Raw genomic sequence first — 19,962 nt, 5'->3', positions numbered from 1 at the left:
AAGAATAGCAACACCTCTCCAATGATGAGAGTGGGGAGGGGAGGAGGTGGCTACTTATTCTGTTCTATGATCCGGTTCAATTCTGTGTTTGGGGGCTGAAGGTAAGACAGTAGGGCTAAGCCTGAAGGGTACTTTGACTAAGAATGAGGTGAATGGGGGTACAGGAAGGGAAAGGGATATATGTGAGTCCAATTCAGATGCAAGCAATTTAAGCCCTAAAGAAATCACTCAATCACAAACTTAGAACAGGAAAGAACTTCAGAGGTCATTTAGTCCATCCCCCTTATTTTACAAATGAGGAACCTGAAGCCTAGAGAAGTTGGGTAGTAATTGGCAAAGGTGGGACCTGAACTCAAATCCTGTGAGTCTAAATCTACCTTGTTCCATAGTACTACACCACCATTTTGGAATCATGAGCTATCTAGTGTCATCCACACCTCCTTTGGCCTCACCTTCCCTACTCCTTTTATACTGGCATCACTATGTAAAGGACAGGTATAGAAAGTTCTTTGTGGGGCTTACAATCTACTAAGGAAAGTATAGCACACTGTAAAATCTCTTAAAAGAAGGGGAAAAATGACCCCAAAAACCAACTTGAGGCAGAACTTGGCTATTGGTATACTGCAGCTATAAGGGGAGTCGTGACACTAGAGGGGTCTTGGGGTCCATTGTCCTGCACATGGGGGCCCATCCCAAGGGGCTGAAGTAGAAAAGTTCCCTCCTTTATTTTTCTCTAGGTGGGAACAGTCTCTCTCCTCCTTCCCTAGTGTTTGACCCTGTGATTTCTAGAAAAGGAAAGAAGAACATGACTGTCCTTAGGAAGCTGGGATGGGGAAGGAGTGTCAGGGGGAAGGACAGTGCTTAGCACAAGCCATCCCCAGGCAGGGATGAGTGACCCCTCTCTGTTCCTTCCTCACTAGGGTCTACAGGTGGCCCAGAAGGAAGCCCAGATTCGGCTGCTGGAGGGGCGCCTGAGGCAAACAGACATGAACAACTCCTCTCAGAACCACCTGATCCTGGACGCCCTTCGAGAGAAGGCCGAGGCCCACCCTGAACTGCAGGCCCTGATCCACAATGTGCAGCAGGGTAAGGGGTGAAAGGAGGGCCCCCATCCAGGGGGCACAAGCAGTCCACCTGCTCCATTGGGGCTTTTCCAGGGCTGGACATGTGGGAATCAGGGAAACTGCTTAACCTCACCTTTGGAGGCCCAGCCCAATTTCACAGAATTACTTGCCAGGATTGTCCATTTGGTCTTAGATGGGTGGGATGAGGGAGTGAAAGGGAAAATCCCCCAGGCATGAGAGATCTATCCCCTCTCCCTCCGCCCCCCTGCCAGCCCTCCTACAGCAAAGGCAATGACTTGGAGGGATGGGGGCAGTTCTTCTTCTCCTCTCCCCTCTTTCCCCCCTCCCCTCATTATAACAGAGCCTTTCCTCTTCCTTCTCGCAGAGAACGGGTATTGCAGCACAGATGAAGAGATCTCTGAGTTCTCAGAAGGAAGGTGAGTTTCCCTGCTGGAAACAACAAGGACCCAGCTGACTGAGCATACTGAGGACTGGGCAAGGGGGCCACATGGGAGTGAAGAGCTGCAGCCCTGGGCGGGGGGTGGGAGGGATATCTGACATTCATGCTGACACAAATGTGGTGAAGGAGTGGCATGGGCCCCAAGACAGTGTACTCTTTGTCTCCCCTAGTTTCTCCCAGTCCTTCACTATGAAAGGTTCTACCAGCCATGATGATTTCAAGTTCAAGGTGAGTAACTAGATGCCCCCCCCATATGTCCTAACGCCTTTCCACACTTGGCCAAGTTGGGTCTTCCCCACCCCTGCCTCCATTTCCTACATGGCATGACTTCTGTCTCTTCCCAGGGAGAGTTTGCCTTACTAGCAACTGTTCAGATCTGTGCCCATGGGCCTGTGAGAAGGTCCACACAGTAACAGTCATACTGATAATAGCAGATCACGTTAGTCATTTGAGCCTCACTACAACCTCGTGAGGTGGATGATACAATTACCCCTGTTTTACAAATGGGTAAACTGAGGCTCAGAGAGGCCTTCACCTATCTGCAGTCACATAGCTAGTGTTAGAGGTTCAAACCTGGGTCTACCCACTCTGCCATACTACTACAGTGGTAGCCACAGCTGAGCTCTGCCTCTGAAGTCATTTTCCGCTGGTGTTCCATGGTAGATCACCAATCCTCAGAAACTATCCTGGGAATTTTCATCCTTAACTCTGCCCAGTGGCCTGACTTCATGAGTATGTAACCATCCCACTAAGTAGACCTACTCTCACCCTGTCCCTCTACAGGGGGAGCCCAAGCTGTCTGCTCAAATGAAGGCAGTATCAGCTGAGTGCCTGGGTCCCCCACTGGACATGTCCACCAAGAACATCACTAAGTCTCTGGCCTCACTTGTGGAGATCAAGGAGGATGGTGTGGGCTTCTCCATCCGAAATCCCTACTACCGAGACAAGGTCTCACGCACCATCAGCCTTCCCACCCGCGGCAGCACCTTGTAAGGACCAGACCAGGGGCAGGGGAGGGAGGGTGAGAGGGAAGGTGTTTAGGAACCCTGTTGGGCTCACTGTACTTTTATCTACCTGTTCTAGCCCTCGGCAGTCCCGAGGCTCTGACACCTCACCTCTGACCCGTAGGAAATCATATGACCGAGGGCAACCTATCAGGTAAGGGAGTACGATTGTAGCCAACACCAAATCATCTTTCTGTGGAAGGTTATCTACTTTGTGCACCATTCCTGGCATATTTTTAAATCCTGGCCTAGTTTCTCTCTGTCCCCTAGCTGCCTTGGAAGGCAATAGGTTCCCCCTCACTGGGAGGGTCTTTGAGTAGAGGCTGGATGAATATGGGACCACTGTGTTGCCAATGGGTTTCTTCTCAGGAGTGAATTGGATCAGATAGCCCTTTCAGCTCTCGAGTCATGTCCCTGATCCATCTTCCAATTTCTGTCAGTCATGCTCAGAGAATGTGAATTAATTTTCATCTTGGCCTAACCCAAACCTAATTTAAAATGTAAGCCTGCTTCTCAAAAGTCATTTTGTGGGTGTCAGCTATAAATGGCTTTTGCATTATATAGTGCTTGAGATTTTTTTTTAAACTATTTTGTCTCTGGTCTTTTCCATTAGTGCAGGTCTATAAGAGGTACCCTAATCCTCAGATCTGATTACTTTTTTCTAAGGATCCTTTAGGGCCTTGCAGTGGGAACTCAGAAGCCAAAGGAGAGTACAGGTTGAGTCAGTCCCTAGCCAGCCAACATGGCAACCTCTCATAATGCCAACCCATAGATGCCATCACTTTTAGGAGCAGTGAGTTGTCCCTGAATGGATCATCGTCATGAGGATTGGTATATATGTAATTATATTAACCTGTAGGTTTGGTGATATAGAACCAGAGACTGTCAGAGCTGAAAGGGACCCAAACGATTATCTCATTCGCATTCTCCAGAGGAAGAAGGTCAGGTCCAGGCAGTCACACAGTACATTAGTGGTAGAATCAAGATTCAGATCCAGAAATCCAGGTCTTTGGCTTATCAGTCCGGAATCTTTCAGTTGAACCCCACTGTCTTTCTTGCCTGCTGTCTACAAGGTCCAGGAGTGAGACAAGATGGCTCAGCAGCCCAAGCCTCCATCCACTGTCTCCTCCAAATGTAACCTCCCAGGCCCAGGTGCCCTCTGAGCGGCCCTGAGAGGTGAGCTGTGGTCACAAAGAAATGTTCTCCTCTCATTGGTATCTCATTGCGCTCAAGACGATGAAGAGAATGTCCTGAAAATGTAGTCTGAGAGGGTAGGCCAGACACTGGTCTCCTCTTAGATGGTTTTTGGAGTTTGGGTTTTTTGGTCCAGACCTGCAATTTTCTCATTGTAGAGAACTCTAAAAGAGGAAATCCACATGATCAGTGAGGCTCAGCAGCTCATCTGTGACTTCTAGTCAAGGGCCTCCCTGGGGCACTGATAGGTTAAGGGACTTTCCTGTGGTCACATGGCATCATGAGTCAGAGGCAGTTAGATGACCCCAGGGTCATCTGTCTGCCCATTCCACACTGCCTCTCTGACATTATTGTGAAGTTTCCTCACCATAAGAAGTCAACGTTAGATTCAGGAAGAGCAGCAGGGTGTGACAGATAATAACAATGACCCCCGCTTTGGAATCAGGGTCCAAATTCAGCCTCTGGCACATGCTGGCTGGACCCTGGACACACCACCCAGCCTGTCATTGTCCGCAGACAGCTCTCAAGACCGAGGGAGTCCTCTGTGCTGAGGAAAGAGAACACAGAAAGATGAGATTCCATGTAAGGCAGACCTTCCTAATAGAGCTATTCCAGAAGGGAACAGGATGCATTGGAAGGTAGTGAGTTCCCCTGTTCTGCTCCTGGCCCCACTCCAGGTCCTCGGACATGGCCTTCACACCCCCTTCGTCCCCCCCTACGCGGCCCCGCAATGACCGCAACGTCTTCTCTCGCCTCACCAGCAATCAGAGCCAGGGGTCAGCACTGGACAAGTAAGAGCTGGGGCCTCAGGGGCTCAAGGGCTGGGACCCAGGGGGAGGAGGGGTCACCCTTGGGGGAGGAGGGGAGAGGAAGCCGAGCCTGGGTTAGATCCCAGGGACAAGCAAGGAATTAAATCCCCTTCTCTCCCCCTTCCTTTCCCTCCCTGCCCTTCCTCCAGGTTCCCAGGGCCCCTTCTGAAGCCTAAGGTCCTCATGTCCCTCCTAATGTCATCTGTCTTCACTGGGGACTGTTCAGGTCCTACTTGTGTCCTCTGGTATAGGATGGGTGAGGGAGGAGAAGAAAATTTGGGAGCTGCACCTCTCTTTGCTCTGGGCCTGGCCCACAGGGAGTGTGCCCTCCGACCCCTCTTCAGGACAGACTTTGGGCCCCTCTCTGGTGCCTCAGCATCAGGTGACTGTGGCAGTGGTCCTCACTATTCCGTGGTGGGCCTTTGAGTACCAGACCCTCCTCTCCCTCCTTTGTCTCTAAGACAAATGCTTCAGGACTCTTCAGACTTCCGTGATGAGTTTCATTGGTTGCCAGCAGAAAAGGGGCATCTTTGCTGGATGCCAGTGCCAGTGGGGGGCAACATCTGCTCCACCTTCTTTAAATCTACTTTGGTTAACCCAACCCCGTGATGTACTTGGTCTCGGTCTCACAGACTTAGAAGTAAGAAAAAAGGGAATCTGTTGCCATGATGGGTGGTGATGACCTTGAGGATGTTGGAGAGTCACCTCCCTGACTTGTCCCAGCTCCCTCTCCCACTCCCCACCAGCTCCCATAGGCCCCTTCTCAGGCTTGCTGCAGCTTGCTGGCCTCAGCTGGAGGGTTAGGACCCTGATCCAGGGAAGTCCCTGCTGCCATGGCCTGATTTCTGTGCCAGAGAGGGGCAGATGGCTCTCTCTTCTGTACAGGGGTCCAGATTTACAGAGGGGACTGACTTGGAACCTTTCATTGTCCCATGGTGTCAGAGGATTGATCTACACCCAGGATTGATCTGACCATCCTGCTGGGAAAATCATCTACCTTGGACTTGAAAAAAAGTCCCTCAGTGAAAACTGAGGTTCCTCATCATATCACTAAGCTGACCCTAAGCCCCTTAACTCCCCCCCACCTCTGATCACTCATGTTCCTATAGGAACCAGAAGAGGTAAGGGTGAGAAAGGTGAGTCCAGAGACTGACCTTCAGAATTCCGACTGCCCCTCGGTAAAGGAATGTAGCACAAAGCTCTGTCCCTGACCTTGACCCAGCTACCCTGAGAAAGGCTCCCCAAGTGGGTGGGAGTAGGAGGACCTGGGAATCTCTGCCAAAGGCATCACTGACACCAAGCAGGGGCAGAAGTCTCAGTGTAGCAGGCCCAGGTGTCATTGTGCTTTGGCCCCACTAAGCCTGTGAGAGGCAGGGGAGTAGGGGCCCAGGAGGACCCTCTGAGACCTGAGGAGGCTCTGCCAATCAGTAACAGGAGCGTTTCTGAGACCCAGGGCCAGCCAGCTCAGGAACTGCTCTCGCTCAGTCCATCATCGCTGATCCGCTGCTGGCTCCCAGCTCTCGCTCACTATGGTTGCTCCACTGGGCTTAGGGACAGGGCCTAGGGAAGAAGGTGGCTGCTTCCTTTTGGCCTATGCAGAAGCATCATGGCCCTGGCAGGGTGAGATTTGGGTGCTTCTGACTTGAGGGCACGGTGCCCTCCAGCTTAGGCTGTGGGGCAGCTGGGGAGCTTGGAACTGAACAAACAGGGCCCAGGAACCATCACCACCTCCTGCCCCCAATCAGGGGCTGGCCCTTTCCCATCTCTTCCCATAGCCCTCTTCCCCTAATTCTTATTTTCCCCGTCCAGTTAGTCGGGAGGGTCCTCCTGACTCTAAGCCTCACAAGAACTCTCCCCAGGCTCCCTAACATCTAGGCCTGGCCTTGAGCTCTACCCCCACCCCCTCCCTTTGCAACCCTCTCCAATCCTATCCCCCTTCAGTTTTCTGCCTCTCTCTGGAAGAAAATAACCCTCTGACCTCCCCCTCTGCTGCTGCCTCTTCTCCTTCTGTTTGTTTGTTTGTCCTCTCCCCCCCCCTAATCCAGCTAATTTTCTGCCCTCCCCAGGTCCGATGACAGCGACTCCTCTATCTCGGAGGTCCTGAGGTACAGCCGTGTTTGGTTTCTCTGTCTCTCTCTTGCCTTCTTTTTGTGTTTCTCTCCATCTCTCACGTCTCTCTCTCTTCTGCCTGCCCAGCCCCTTTCTCCCTCCTTCCCTCCATCCCTCTGCATGCCGCCCATCCCGTGTCGCCCCTGGATCTTGCATCCTCTTCCTCCCTCCTCCCCACCCCATCGAGTGACTGGTTCTCTGTAGACCCTGTTCCTGCTGCCCCCACCCGCAGAGGCGGTTCCTCCCTCTCAGGTTGGCTGAATGGCATCAGTTGAGCTCGAAAGCTTCTTGCTGCATTGGGGATGGAAGGCCTTCTGGGAATGGGGGTGGGGGGGTGGGACAGCACGCTCTTTTAGCTCCTGCTTTCTCTTCCCTTTAACTTGTCCTTTGGAGGGGATGGGAGGAATTCTTTTGGCTATGGAACATGAGGCGCCCGCCCCCCAGTACCGACATAGGCTGGAGGAAGAGTCGATACAAACCTCCGGCCTCTCCCATTCAGCGCCTCCTGCCTCCTGCACTTGTGCCGAGGGTCCAGAGACCACAGAGGGGACATTTCAGAGGCATTGTCTCTGAAAGGGACACTTTGGGGCACAATGAGACTGCACAGCCCTGCACAAGTGTCCTTCTCTCATCCGCCTTCAGGCATTGACTCAATTAAAAACCTTTAAGATTGAGCATGTACTCTGTGCTGGGCATTGTGCTAAGTTCTGGAAGTATACAGTCATGCTAGCATTTATACAGTACTTTAATATTTGCAAAGTTCTTTACAAATAGCATATTATTTGACCCTCACAACTCTGGGAGGTAGGTGCTGTTATTATTCCCATTTTACAGATGGGGAAACTGAGGCTCGGGGGGGTTAAGTGATTTGCCTAGAGTTATCCACCTATTAAGTATCTAGGGCTGGATTTGAACTCGGGTCTTCCTGTTTTCAAGTCTGGCTGTCTATCCACTGCACCACCTAGCTGCCTCTGTTATACAAAAACAAAAGCAAAAACTGTCCCTGCCCTCAAGGGGCTGTACATGTATAGGTGTATACAAAATAAACACAAAGTATTCTTCAGGGAGGAAGCACTAGCAACCGGGAGATCAGGAAAGGCCTCATGTAGAAGGCAGTAGCTAAGCTGAGCCTTGGAAATGGAGCTTCTGAGAAATGGGAGGGACTAAGGAGGGTCCTTTCAACACTCCAAGGTCAAAGGTGTGGAGGTAGAAGGCAGAGGATGGTGCAGGAGGGCCAGTCTGACTGCCCTGTTCATGTGCAGTAATAAGAAAACGAGTCTCTTCACATCATCTTGTAAATTCCAGTTCAACTCAGGATCACAAGACTCAGAGCTGAAAGGGACCCTGGGCATGGCCTAGCCCGATCTTAGTTTACAAACAAGGAGAATGAGGCCCTGACAGGTCAGATGATTTGCCCATTCCCACAGGCATCCTTCAGGTGGTACAAACGATAAATGACTGAGCCAGGATTCGAAGCTCAGGCTCTCTAAGGCCTAGTGTTCTTTCCACTGCATTGTTGTTCAAGCACCAGGGAGAACAGTCCGATTTGCCAGCCCAGAGCCTCTGGGAGCTGGGAGGGAGTTCAGGGGAGGCTTTCTGCAGCATCTTCTGCTGCGGGGTCCAGCCTTCATCCCTCTGCCTGCCCAGGTACATGAAGGTGGAACTTCCGACCAGGCTGTCTGTCCTCTCTAGATGGTCTTTGGCAGTGCTGGCCCTCCTTCTCCATCCTTGCCCAGGCCCTGAGAGTAGAGCTGAGCCAAGGATGGATTGGTGGCAAGAAAAAGCAGTTGGCTGGATATCAAATCCTCCCACAGTCAGGAATAGCTGGGGTTTAAAATAAATCATTATTTTATTGTATTGGATCACCTCTGCCTTCCCTCTTCTCCACTAGTGTGGAAAATTGAGAGGGTACAACACTGGGAATCCAGCAGCAGTCTGTGGAGAGGTGACTGTCTATGTAGACAATGGGGAGGGGTCTAGGGGCTGTGTATGTGGCATTCCAACTAGTTACACCCATAGAGTCAACAGGAGGCCTTAATGGCGATCTCAAGAGTGCATTTTAGTGTCTGTGGGCTGGCTCTCTCTCTCTCTCTCTCTCTCTCTCATATTCTTTCTTGTTCTTTCTCACATTCTCCCTCATTCTTTCTGTCTCTGTCTCATTATTTATAATTTTTCTATCTAAAAGATACCTGTGGGAATGAGCAAATAATTCGACCTCTGACTCTTGTTATCTTTCTTGTTCTCCTTGTGTCTTATCTCATTCTCTCTCTTTCTTGTTCTCTCATTCTTTGTCTGTTTCTCTCATTCTCTCTTGTTATCTGCCATTCTTTCTTTCATTATCTCTCATTCTCTTGGTCTTTCTCTGCCTCTTGCTCTCTTTAACTGTCTCTCTCTTTATCTTTCTCCCTCCATTTTTTTATGTGTGTGTTTGTATTTATATGTATGTGTGTGAATCTATCTATGTCTATCTCTCTGTATGTATATATATATATATATATATATATATATATATATATGATATCTAACGAATTTAAGTCCTTCCATGGCACTGTTTACCACAGCACTGTTATCTTCATTCTTCCATACTTTCATATGTATGAGGATTTCCGAGTTAAGTGAGCCTCATAATATATATTTGGTCCACACTTCTGATTTCATGGATGGTATCCTGGTGTGTAAAACTCTACTGATTTAACTCTGAAGGTTGCCTGAAATCTGAGACCAGGTTACCTAGCTAATTATGTATCAGAGGATTAAGCCCTCTGGAACCTGAATGCCAGGCTCCCTAATTCACTATGCTACACTGCCCCTCAGAACTCTTTCTCAATAGATATACAGATAAATCTATACACTATATTTCCTATATATAAGATACTTCTACCTTTTTGAGAAACAAATCTTCATTCTTGGAATCACCTTCATTCAACAAACATTTCTTGGTACCCATAGTATTTAGCCAAGAAGCTAAAACTTTGAGATCCAGCAAATGCCTAATAAAATCAATCTCCTTTTCCCAGGGGGTCTAAATAGGAAATAACTTGGTTAATTAGAATTTATTATTCTTATGCCAGAGCTCCACCCTCTAATGCCTAACCCACTTAAATTCTGTGTAAACTGAACTAAAACCTGAGATTTCTGAAAAGTATTTGATGTGTTATGACAACTGATTGCACTGACCCAATAGAAGGTAGATGCATGTCTTCATGATGTGTGTGTGTAGTAGTAGTAGTAGTAGGCAGCTCATTGCTTAGCATATCCAAGCCATTAAAAACTGAGTAATGATCAGTTACTGAGAGTTAAATAGAGAAAGGAAAATGGTGACCTAGGGGTTGTCAGACGATCTGTCTGTACTTCTCTCCCATCTCCCCAGATGTATTCATTAAGGGAATCAGAAATCAAGACAAGCTGCTTTAACCAGGAAGGAACCATTCTAGGAGAAAAGTCTAGTGCTCATGTTTCTAATTCTGTCTAGTTTTTATACATTCTGTTCTCTTCTCTCTGTCTCAGTTTGTATCTTATCTTATTGTGGCTATTAGGGCAGGTACCATGTAGAGACTCCCTATCAGACTGGGAGTTTCAGGAAGCCAAAGACTACATGTCTCTTCCCTCTACCTCTTCCCCTAGTGTCCAATTTGGGTTTAGGTCCACAGAAATTACTGTTGGAGAAACCAGCCTTTATAAGACAGATCTTTTCCTCCTTCTTCTGCCTCCCAGGTCCAACACAGACACACACACACACACGCGCGCGCATTATGTTTGGAGCTCTTTTGTGAGACTGTGTCCATTGGTCTCTGGTTTTCCCTTCCCCATTTTCTCCCCTTCTTTCTTTCCTTGAGCTATAGCTCAGTCCCATGGTTGCCTTTCTGCCTGGCTAATTTCTTTTCTTCTCTCTCCCTGGAAAGGGGAATCATTAACCCCATCGGTGGAGCCAAGAGTGCCCGGACTGCTCCCTTGCAGTGTGTCTCAGTAGCCGAGGGTCACACCAAGCCCATTCTTTGCTTGGATGCCACTGACGAGCTGCTCTTCACGGGATCAAAAGGTATATGAGGTGCAGACCAAAAGTGGGAGAAGGTAGAGGCTTCTAGGAAGGGTTCTCCTCACTCTGTCACCAAGTACATACATACCCATAAACATATATGTACAATTTCTCATGTCTCCCCAGCTTAGCCTCTCTGATTTTCCTAGGATGTCTTGCCATAATACATGCACACCTTGCTGTCTTTTATCTCCAGGCTTTCACTCAGGCCCTTCCCCCTGCCTAGGACTCCTTCCTTTCTCTTTGCTAGTCTCTGTCAAAACCTTAGTCAGTACGTACCACCTCCAGGAAGCCTTCTTTGACTGACCTCCTCTGGCTTCCAGTGCCCTTCCTCTACACAGGATGGTGGGAGGTCTTGTTCCTGGGGCTTATTGATTCAAACTCTGACAAATGTACCCTTGCCTGCCCTGGGGTCTCTTCCCCTACAGACAGAAGCTGCAAGATGTGGAACCTGGTGACAGGACAGGAGATTGCCTCTCTGAAGGGCCATCCCAACAACGTTGTTTCCCTTAAGTACTGTGCCCACTTGGGCCTGGTGTTCTCTGTCTCTACATCCTATATCAAGGTGTGGGACATCCGGGATTCCGCCAAATGCATCCGTACCCTCACGTAGGTACCTCCCCACCCTAGACCTAGACAGCCTGGAGACTGCTCCACCTGGTCCCAGAGTGAATAGAAGTGCTCCTCAGCTCGCACTAACACTACACAGTTCCCTTCTGGGGGTCATGCATGTAGAAACACTTAGAAGAACTTAGATCGATTTGGGTGGCTTACTGGTACAGTGAGCAGAGTATGTATGCCCCCACCAGCTGCTGAAGTTCCCCAGGTCGATGGTGAGGTCCAGGAGCAGGGCACTGTGCAGCTAGCATTAGCTAGCATGACTGTGGATGTCACTAGAAGAGATGAGGTTTGTTCCTTCAGCTTGCCCGTTAGCCTCCTGCCTCCCTTAAGCACTGTACCCTTGGGGAATGAAGGTTTAGGTGACAGACTGAACATGCAGACCTGCCCTGGCGCCTTATCCAAGAGCTGAATAGGTCTTCATCCTAAGCCCGTACTCATTGCTCACCTGTATGCAGCATGAGAAGTGCTTTCCACAGCCTACTACACTCCCCCACCACCCCAAGTTTACACCCAAGGGTGCGAACAGATAAAGGACGTGAGGACAGCAGACTAAAGCTAAGTCAGGTCTAGAGTGACCTGCGCTGTAAGTCCAGAAATGAGTGTGTTTGAGGGAGGGGAAATCCTTGGTCAGATAGAAGGGCCCAGGGAAGGGGTCACCTCTCAATTAAATTGGGCAGGCTTCCGAAAAGGGGGAGGTAGTCAGAGTCTAGCATGAGACTGGAAGTGGTTTACTGGGCTGCAGCCAGGTCTAATTGTACTCCCCATGGGCTGGGGCAGGTCCTCAGGTCAGGTGATCTCCGGAGATGCCTGTGCAAGTACCACCAATCGAACCGTCACAAGTGCTCAGGGGGAACACCAGATCAACCAGATTGCCCTCAACCCCACGGGCACCACCCTCTATGCTGCCTCTGGCAACTCAGTCCGCGTCTGGGAACTCAACAGGTCAGGGCAGCAATGCATGGGCTGGGACCCAGGCTTGGAGATTCCACTGGGTGGGTGGGGAGACCCCAGGCAACTCAGTCCATGTCTGGGAACTCAGCAGGTCAGGGCAGCAATGTATGGGCTGGGACCCAGGCTTGGAGATTCCGCTGGGTGGGTGGGGAGACCCCAAGAAGCGACTGGGTGTTTGGAGTTGGCGTTCTCCTGGATCAGGCCAGGCCCATTCCTTTCATTCATTCTCTTCTGCTTTGGGACCTTAGCCTCTCCTGAGGAAGCCGACCCCTTCCCAATAATGTTGGGATATCTGAAGGTTGGTGTCTCCCAGTCTCTGTGTGAGATAGGCTCAGAGCCCCCAGTTATGCTTGTCAGACTGATGCCCATCCCCAGTCCTTATTCACACCCCAATCCAGAGGACTGCTTCTGCCCAGTGTTCCACTTGGGCACTCTCCTCCCCAAACAGGTTCCAGCCCATTGGGAAGCTGACTGGCCACATTGGTCCCGTGATGTGCTTGACGGTCAACCAGACTTCCAACCACCACGATCTTGTGGTGACCGGCTCCAAGGATCATTATGTAAAGGTACCAGCTACTCATGAATTCCAGGGACTCAATCAGCAAAGCAGCAATGCATTAAGAGCCTATGTGTCAGCGTCCATGTTAAAAGCTTTTACAAATAGTATCTCATCTGATCTTCACAATAACCCTACAAGATAGGAATTATTATTATCTCCATTTTACAGTTGGGGAAACTAAGGCAGACAGGTTAAGTGACTTTCCCAGAGTCACACAGCTAGTAAGCATCCGAGACCAGATTTGGGCTCAGGTCTTGTTGACTCCAGGCCCAGTGCTCTATCCACCACATCACCAGCTACCCCCCTCCAGTCTTCAGTCATAGAGAACCAGCCAGTGCAAAGGCACAAAGAGAGGAGATGAATTATCACGTGAGAGGAACAGCGATGAGGCCAGGATATCACAGATTATAGAGTGAGTGGTGGGGAGCAGAATACAAAATACTGGACAAGGTAGGAATGGGCCAGGTTGTGAAGAGCTTTAAATGCCAAAGGACTTTCTCTTGGATCCTGGAGATAATAGGGAGCTCACTGAGGGCAAAGGCAGGGTAGCATGATTAGATTTATATGTTAGGAGAATCACTCTGGCAGGGAATCATCCCAGAAAGAGGTCCTCAAGTAAGGGCTATGATTTTATCAGAAGGGGGTTTATGTGCAAGATGTTGAATAGAAAGAAATGACAAGACTTGGCCACCTATTAGAAGTATGGGTAAGTGAGAGAGAGGAGCTGAGGATGATGTCAGAGTTGTAAACCCAGGTCACTGAGAGGATGGTCATACCCTTGATCAGAAGATGGGAAGGTTTGGGGGAAAGCAAGTAATCTGAGAGTAGAAGATAGTATAGACTTTAAATGGTTCATCAAGGGGTCAAGATTTAGAAGGAAGGAGAGTATAGACAGAGCCAGAATGGTGTCCTGGGTGATGGAGGGACCATAAGGCATGATAAGGACAAGGAATAGATTTGGGAGGAGTGAGGCAGAGATGGGAAGAGAAAATATTATGATCAAATAAAAGAAATTCAGAATTCTTGAACACAGAAGCTGCAGATTTGTGGGTGATGGCAAGATTGAGGTTATGACAAATGCTGTGTGTCATTGAAGTGAAGTGAAGGGTTAGGTCATGAGGAACTGGGATTTTAGGATATTTGAGAGTGCATCTATATGTGTGTGTGTGTGTGTGTGTGTGTGTGTGTGTGTGTGTATGTTAAGTCCCTTAGAGTCAGGGAAGGAGTTGGGATGGAGAAGAAGACTTTCAGCCAAGCTCTGAACTCTTTGAGCTACTGGAATCTAGTTGGGGTAATAAATTTACATTGACTGAACCTAAGGAAAGAATGCTGTGTGGTGGCAGTCGAAGGAGAGTCTGGGAAATAATCTCATTGGAAAATCACTGACCTTGAAAATAAATCCAGGAGAGATAATTTAAAAGTTATTGGACTACCTGAAAACCAAGATCAAAAAAGGAGCCTAGACATCATCTTTCAAGAAATTATCAAGGAAAACTGCCCTGATATTCTAGAACCAGAGGGCAAAATAGAAATTGGAAGAATTCACTGATCACCTCTTGAAAAAGGTCCCAAAAAGAAAACTCCTAGGAATATTATAGCCAAATCCCAGAGTTCCCAGGTCAAGGAGAAAATATTACAAGCAATCAGGAAGAAACAGTTTGAGTACTGTGGAAAAATAATCAGGATAACACAAGATCTAGCAGCTTCTACATTAAGGGATCGAAGGACTTGGAATATGATATGCCAGAGGTCAAAGGAGCTGGGATTAAAACCAAGATTCACCTACTCAGCAAAACTGAGTATAATATTTCAGGGGACAATATGGACATTCAATAAATATCTTTCATTTCAAGGACTTTCAAGCATTCTTGATGAAAAGACCAGAGCTGAACAGAAAATTTGATTTTCAAATACAAGAATTAAGGAGAGTCTGGAAGTGGCAATAGAGAGTAAATATTCCAACTTCCCCAATACAACTGGTGAGTTGGGGGGAGATTCTATGAGTGGAAGTGTTACCGGTACTGGAAAGGATGACCAGAGATGTAGCTTCTTCTTAGGAAAAGACTCCCACAATGAGAGTTGTGCTTATAATTCTAGTAGATTATAATAATTGTAAGAACAACAATAATACCAACCTAATCCATCACTTAACTCCCCTTCTACAAGTAGAACTCTAATGAGTTGCACCTTGAACCTTGAGGTAGGTCACAGCAACCAAAATATGGCACAGGTTGATGAAAAAAGCCACCTGGAATACCCTACCAAGCTAAGAGAGACAGCAACCAGGAGTAGCAGCAGTTTGGGGTATGAATTCATTGGCAGAGCATTATGATGATGAAAGTTGATGAGCATTATCACCCCACTCAGTGACAAGAAGCAGTTTCAGATGAAATCAAGAGGATAACATATAGGCATGAAATAAAACATCCGCCAGCATTTCTATAATCATCTATGGAGGTATAGATGTATTTTCTTTATAGGCTATTCTCACCATAGTGGAACTCACCACACTTGGACATTAGTACCTAATGTGGTCTATGTGAGGAAATGAAAATGGAGACTAAGATGAAGTTGGAAAGAAATTGAACCTGATCAAATACACACAGAAGAAATCCACAGCACAATTTAAAAAGCATACAGGAATCTGTTTTCAGGATGTCTTAAAGAGGAAAAGAATGGAAGAGGTCATGGATGGTACTTTTACCAAAAAAAAAAAAAAAGGTGACCAAGAATCCACTAACTCCAAAACCACATGCCTTTTTTCTCTTCTCTGTAAAATCATTAGGAGAGTGATCTGTGCATACATCAATGGTAAAAGCATGAGGGAGGAAAAGGAAGCCTTCCACAAGTTGTTTTCTGCTAAGGATCACATGTTCAGTCTCTGAAAAAACTGAGTAATATAGAGAAAACAAGATTTTGCTGTTTCTATCATTTGCTGATTTAAAAAAAAAATTTTTTTGGCTCAGCAGAACAAAATGCAGCTTAACAGTTCTAAAATAAGTTGCCTCTTATGCATATTTAAAATAATGTAAAATTCTGATAAATGCATCACGGAAACAACTCTGTACTATGACCTGCTGAACTTCAAGTCAGCTAGGTGGAATAGTGAATAGAGCACCAGCTCTGGAGTCAGGAGGACCTGAGTTCAAATGCGACCTCAGACACTTGATACACTTACTAGCTGTGTGACCTTGGGCAAGTCACTTAAACCCAACTACCTTGCCTTCCCCCCTCCAAAAAAAACACTTAAAACATAAGCCAGGGAGAGAGGTGTGTTTGCCACCTCTGCCACAAGATGACCTGAGCAGAGTTCAAGTAGAAAGATTCCTTGTTGATGAGGAGCTATTCCAAATGCTTCTGTCCATAGATATCATAATACTTCATCATGCCCTGCAAATGCTAAAAGTCTCAATAAAATCTGCAATCATTTGAAAGAGATGAGTTTAACCATTCACAGTAGAAAGACAAAATAGATGAAAAGCATATATCACCCAGAAGATAACATGCAATTGTCAAGTGCTACAGATGGACAGTGAGCTGGGTATAGAATTAAATAGAAGCTGTTGGGGCTAGGTTGCATTTGGTAAATTGTACAATGCTTTCAATGACCTCAAGCAACTCACAGTTGCCAAAGCTTCTCATAACCCAAGTATTCTTCCTCTTGTCCTTTATGGCTAAGAATCATGGATCACCATGGTCTCAGAAGGATCAATTGCAAGTTGGCCCAAAGGGCAATGGAAAGATGCATACATGGTATTTTAAAGTAGAACATAACATAATATCGTTGATACAGTCAGCTAGCACTTACTATGTGCTCAGCATTGGAGGTACAAGTACAAAGGATGAAATTACGCCTGCTTGCAAGTAGCTTAAAAGAAAGTAGCTTGATCATTGTAGCAAATATGAGAGATAACAGACAACATTCTCCCAGGTGTTGTACTGGTATCCCTGAAATAGTGTTGCAGTCATCTGATTAGATCACCGATCTCTCTTAAGAATTATTTCAAGACTAACTGGACAGTGTTGAGGGCTTTGTTGATCTTGGGAAGACCTGAGACCTCCCTAGCTGAAAAGGGTCCTCTCTCATCATAGCAGTAGCCAAGATCCAGGGTTTTCCTCTTCTACACCATTCTGCTTTGCCATTTTACTGCCAGAACTTCAGAAAGGCAGAGAGGCCTGCCTTTTCTGTGTCTCCTAATTATTGCCTCTAGTCTCTGCCTAGTCTGGTCTCGATTTCTCCTTAGCTCATCCTGAGGTCATCCAGGAGAGCTTCAATATAAGTTCAATGTAAGTCAAATGAAAAGTAATATAAATGTAAGTCAAAAACAAGTTCAGAGAGTTCAAAATTGTCGAATTATGAGGCAGCAAGATCTTTCAGAAGGTGCCCCTAATCTAAGCTTCCAGGGCTATTCATTGCCTGTTGTTATCCAGCTTGAGAATAAGCCTCACCTAAACATCTGGGCAGCTGTTACACAGTCTCAGTAGCAAACCCAGAGTGTTACCTTTCTAGATTCCTCTTGACATTCAAAGTTCTCACAGTTAATTCCGGGTCCCTTCCCTCCAGTTTCTGGAACCAAGGCTTCCAACAACCATTGGACCCCTCCTCCACATTAGCAAAGATTCACCTAGATTGCAGCTAGGAAGACCAGAGTCTGAAGTGTTCCCTGGGCAAGTCACCAAATCTCTTATCTACCTCAGTTCCCTCATTTGTAAAATATATATAATATTTTCCAATAATAATATTAAAATAATAAATATTATAAAAATAATAAATATAATATATATTATAAAATATATAATATAAATAAATAAAATAATTATATAAAAATATAAAATGTAATAAATAATAAAAGCATCTGATACCGTATCTTATTGTGGGGCACACAGGCTGTAGTAGTTTGATAGCACTTAGTATAGTACTAGGCACAGAGTAAGTGCTATTTAATTAGCTATTATAATTATATGTGCCATGTACTATGCTAATCACTTTAAAATATAATTTCATTTGAGACCAGGAGGACCTGAGTTTGAGTTCCATATCTGACACCTTCTGGCTGTATGACCCTGGAGGAGACACTTTATCTCAGGGTTCTAAGCCAGAGGTATCAAACATTCCCTCCAGTGCATTCACTCCCTAGTTAGGTCTAACCAGATTAAAATGATAAATAAAAAGATAGTAGAACATAGATAATGTTAATATGTGGTTTCAAGCCAATATAGTGACCCTGTTTCTCTTTGAGTCTGTCATCCCCAATCTCAACAATTCTAGTAAGACTCTTAAATTACCCAGAAGGTGCCACCTGCATTGGTAGAGAGAGCTTCTTCACCGAAGAATTCCCTGTACTAATTAAACTACAGGTCCAATCCCCAATCCCTGAATCATATCTCTCCACTGGACTGTAAGCTTCATGAGGGCAGGGATGTGTCTTGAACTTCCTACATTTACCTTTTTTTTTTAAACTCTCCCCAGCACCTACCACAGTGTACTGTATATAGCAAACTTTCAATGATTGTTGAGATCACTTAATAACATTGCTCACATCTCCCCATCTGGGAGACTTCTGTAATTCAGCAGCAGATCTATATACTTCTCACCAGGGATTTGGGAGAAGGCATTGCTTCACACTCCTACCCTCACCTCGTCCTGTTTGGCAGCAAAAACATTTTCCCCCCTTCACTCTCTAGAGTGTTCTTTTTTCTGATTGCCCAAGAAGACATGATTGGGAGAGTGGGGAGGCATGGCAGGGAAGGGTATGACATAGTCCAGTAAAAAATGAGAGGCCAGGGCCTCGAGGAAGACTCTGGCTTCCCTGGGTACTTTGGAAGGAGGTGGCAAATCTCTCATGACCCCATACACTTGAAGCCCTAAGACTGACCCTCCATCCTTCCCACCTCTTCTCCTCACCAGATGTTTGAGCTGGCAGAGAGTGTGATGGGCAACATCAGCCCCACCCACAACTTTGAGCCCCCACACTATGACGGCATTGAGTGCCTCGCCATCCAGGGTGACATCCTGTTCAGCGGCTCCCGGGACAATGGCATCAAGAAGTGGGACCTGGAGCAGCAGGAGCTCATTCAGGTTGGGACAGGGAAGTGAGGGGAAGGCTGAACACGAACTTTACAACATGAAGTCAGCAAGGCTGGTGGACAACTCCTCCAGTCTGTCTCCCGCTTCCTCATTCCCTTCCCTTCTAGCCACCCCACTTCAGATGCCCAATGTTGCTTACTCTCTTGTCCCCACCCTCCCTGTGTCAAACACTGCTTGAGAAGGACCTGCTGTCTATCATACCTCAGCAGACCTTGACAAGTTCCTCCTGGTCCCTCCTTCCGGGCCACTGCAGCTGAGGGCTGATCACCGAGGAGTGAAACTTGTTTGCCTTGCTTTGCAGGATTGCAAAGCTAGGGCTCCCAGCTAGGTACTAGGAAGACCAAAGGGCCACTCCCGAGGATACATAAGCATCCTGCTCCCTCCAGCCACCAGTGGGACAAGCTCTGAAGGGGGGCAGGGTGCTGGCCCAAATAGGGCAATTGGAGTTCTGCTCACTGGCTTGTGCCCATCTTTCTCAGCATCATTGAGACCTTATGTGGTAGCAGAAAGAGATGAAGAATAGGGCAAGTTAGAGGTAGGGCTTGCCTCCCATCCCATACTTGACCCCTTCCCTCCTCTCTTCCCCATACTTCAGAAAAGTGTTAGTTCCCCTGGGCCCTTTGTCAGAAAAGCTTTTGAGATTCCATTGCCAGGGTGGGTAAGCCTTACTGTCCTTGGCTGCTTCCTGTCTTTCCACAGCAAATCCCAAATGCCCACAAGGACTGGGTCTGCGCCCTGGCCTTTGTTCCTGCCCGCCCCATGCTGCTGAGTGCTTGCCGAGGGGGCTTCATCAAGGTCTGGAATGTGGAAAACTTCACACCCATTGGAGAGATCAAAGGTCACGACAGCCCCATCAATGCCATCTGCACCAACTCCAAGCACATTTTTACTGCCTCCAGGTAAACTTGGAGGACTCACCTTGCTAACCCTCCCTGAAATCTCGGCCCTCACTTCCTATTCAGTAGATTTCAATATAACAAGGAAAGGACAGAGAGAGGGGAAGGTCCAGTCCTGGGCTCGGGAATTCAGTAGGAGTTGGCACCTCTCCACCCACCCAGTCAAACAGG

At 47.3% G+C, this 19,962-nt stretch overlaps 1 protein-coding gene across 4 annotated transcripts in view; it reads left to right on the top strand.

The window, feature by feature from the left end:
* The window catches only part of KIF21B (kinesin family member 21B), a 76,878-nt gene that overhangs the window by 50,661 nt on the left and 6,255 nt on the right, over positions 1-19,962 (top strand). For 2 of the 4 annotated variants that reach the window (XR_011165732.1, XM_069074534.1), the window contains exons 22-34: positions 921-1,086; positions 1,450-1,501; positions 1,695-1,752; positions 2,308-2,513; positions 2,608-2,682; positions 4,400-4,513; positions 6,598-6,636; positions 10,543-10,679; positions 11,105-11,285; positions 12,075-12,239; positions 12,697-12,814; positions 18,716-18,886; positions 19,595-19,794. Coding sequence is in view for 2 of the 4 variants with exons in the window: in XM_069074534.1 (XP_068930635.1) it covers positions 921-1,086; positions 1,450-1,501; positions 1,695-1,752; positions 2,308-2,513; positions 2,608-2,682; positions 4,400-4,513; positions 6,598-6,636; positions 10,543-10,679; positions 11,105-11,285; positions 12,075-12,239; positions 12,697-12,814; positions 18,716-18,886; positions 19,595-19,794 (1,682 nt within the window). In the remaining 2 variants the exon portion in view is untranslated. The remainder of the gene's footprint in view (positions 1-920; positions 1,087-1,449; positions 1,502-1,694; positions 1,753-2,307; positions 2,514-2,607; positions 2,683-4,399; positions 4,514-6,597; positions 6,637-10,542; positions 10,680-11,104; positions 11,286-12,074; positions 12,240-12,696; positions 12,815-18,715; positions 18,887-19,594; positions 19,795-19,962) is intronic. The other 2 variants (XR_011165733.1, XM_069074535.1) reach the window with 1 other exon arrangement.

Source organism: Petaurus breviceps, unplaced genomic scaffold (genome assembly GCF_028583685.1).
Source record: "Petaurus breviceps papuanus isolate PSGF00001 unplaced genomic scaffold, PetGlider_PUasm1.0 90895, whole genome shotgun sequence".
In the NCBI taxonomy this organism is placed as follows: Eukaryota; Metazoa; Chordata; class Mammalia; order Diprotodontia; family Petauridae; genus Petaurus; species Petaurus breviceps.
Note: the sequence above shows the minus strand (reverse complement) of the source record. Positions and strands in the feature narration are given on the sequence as shown.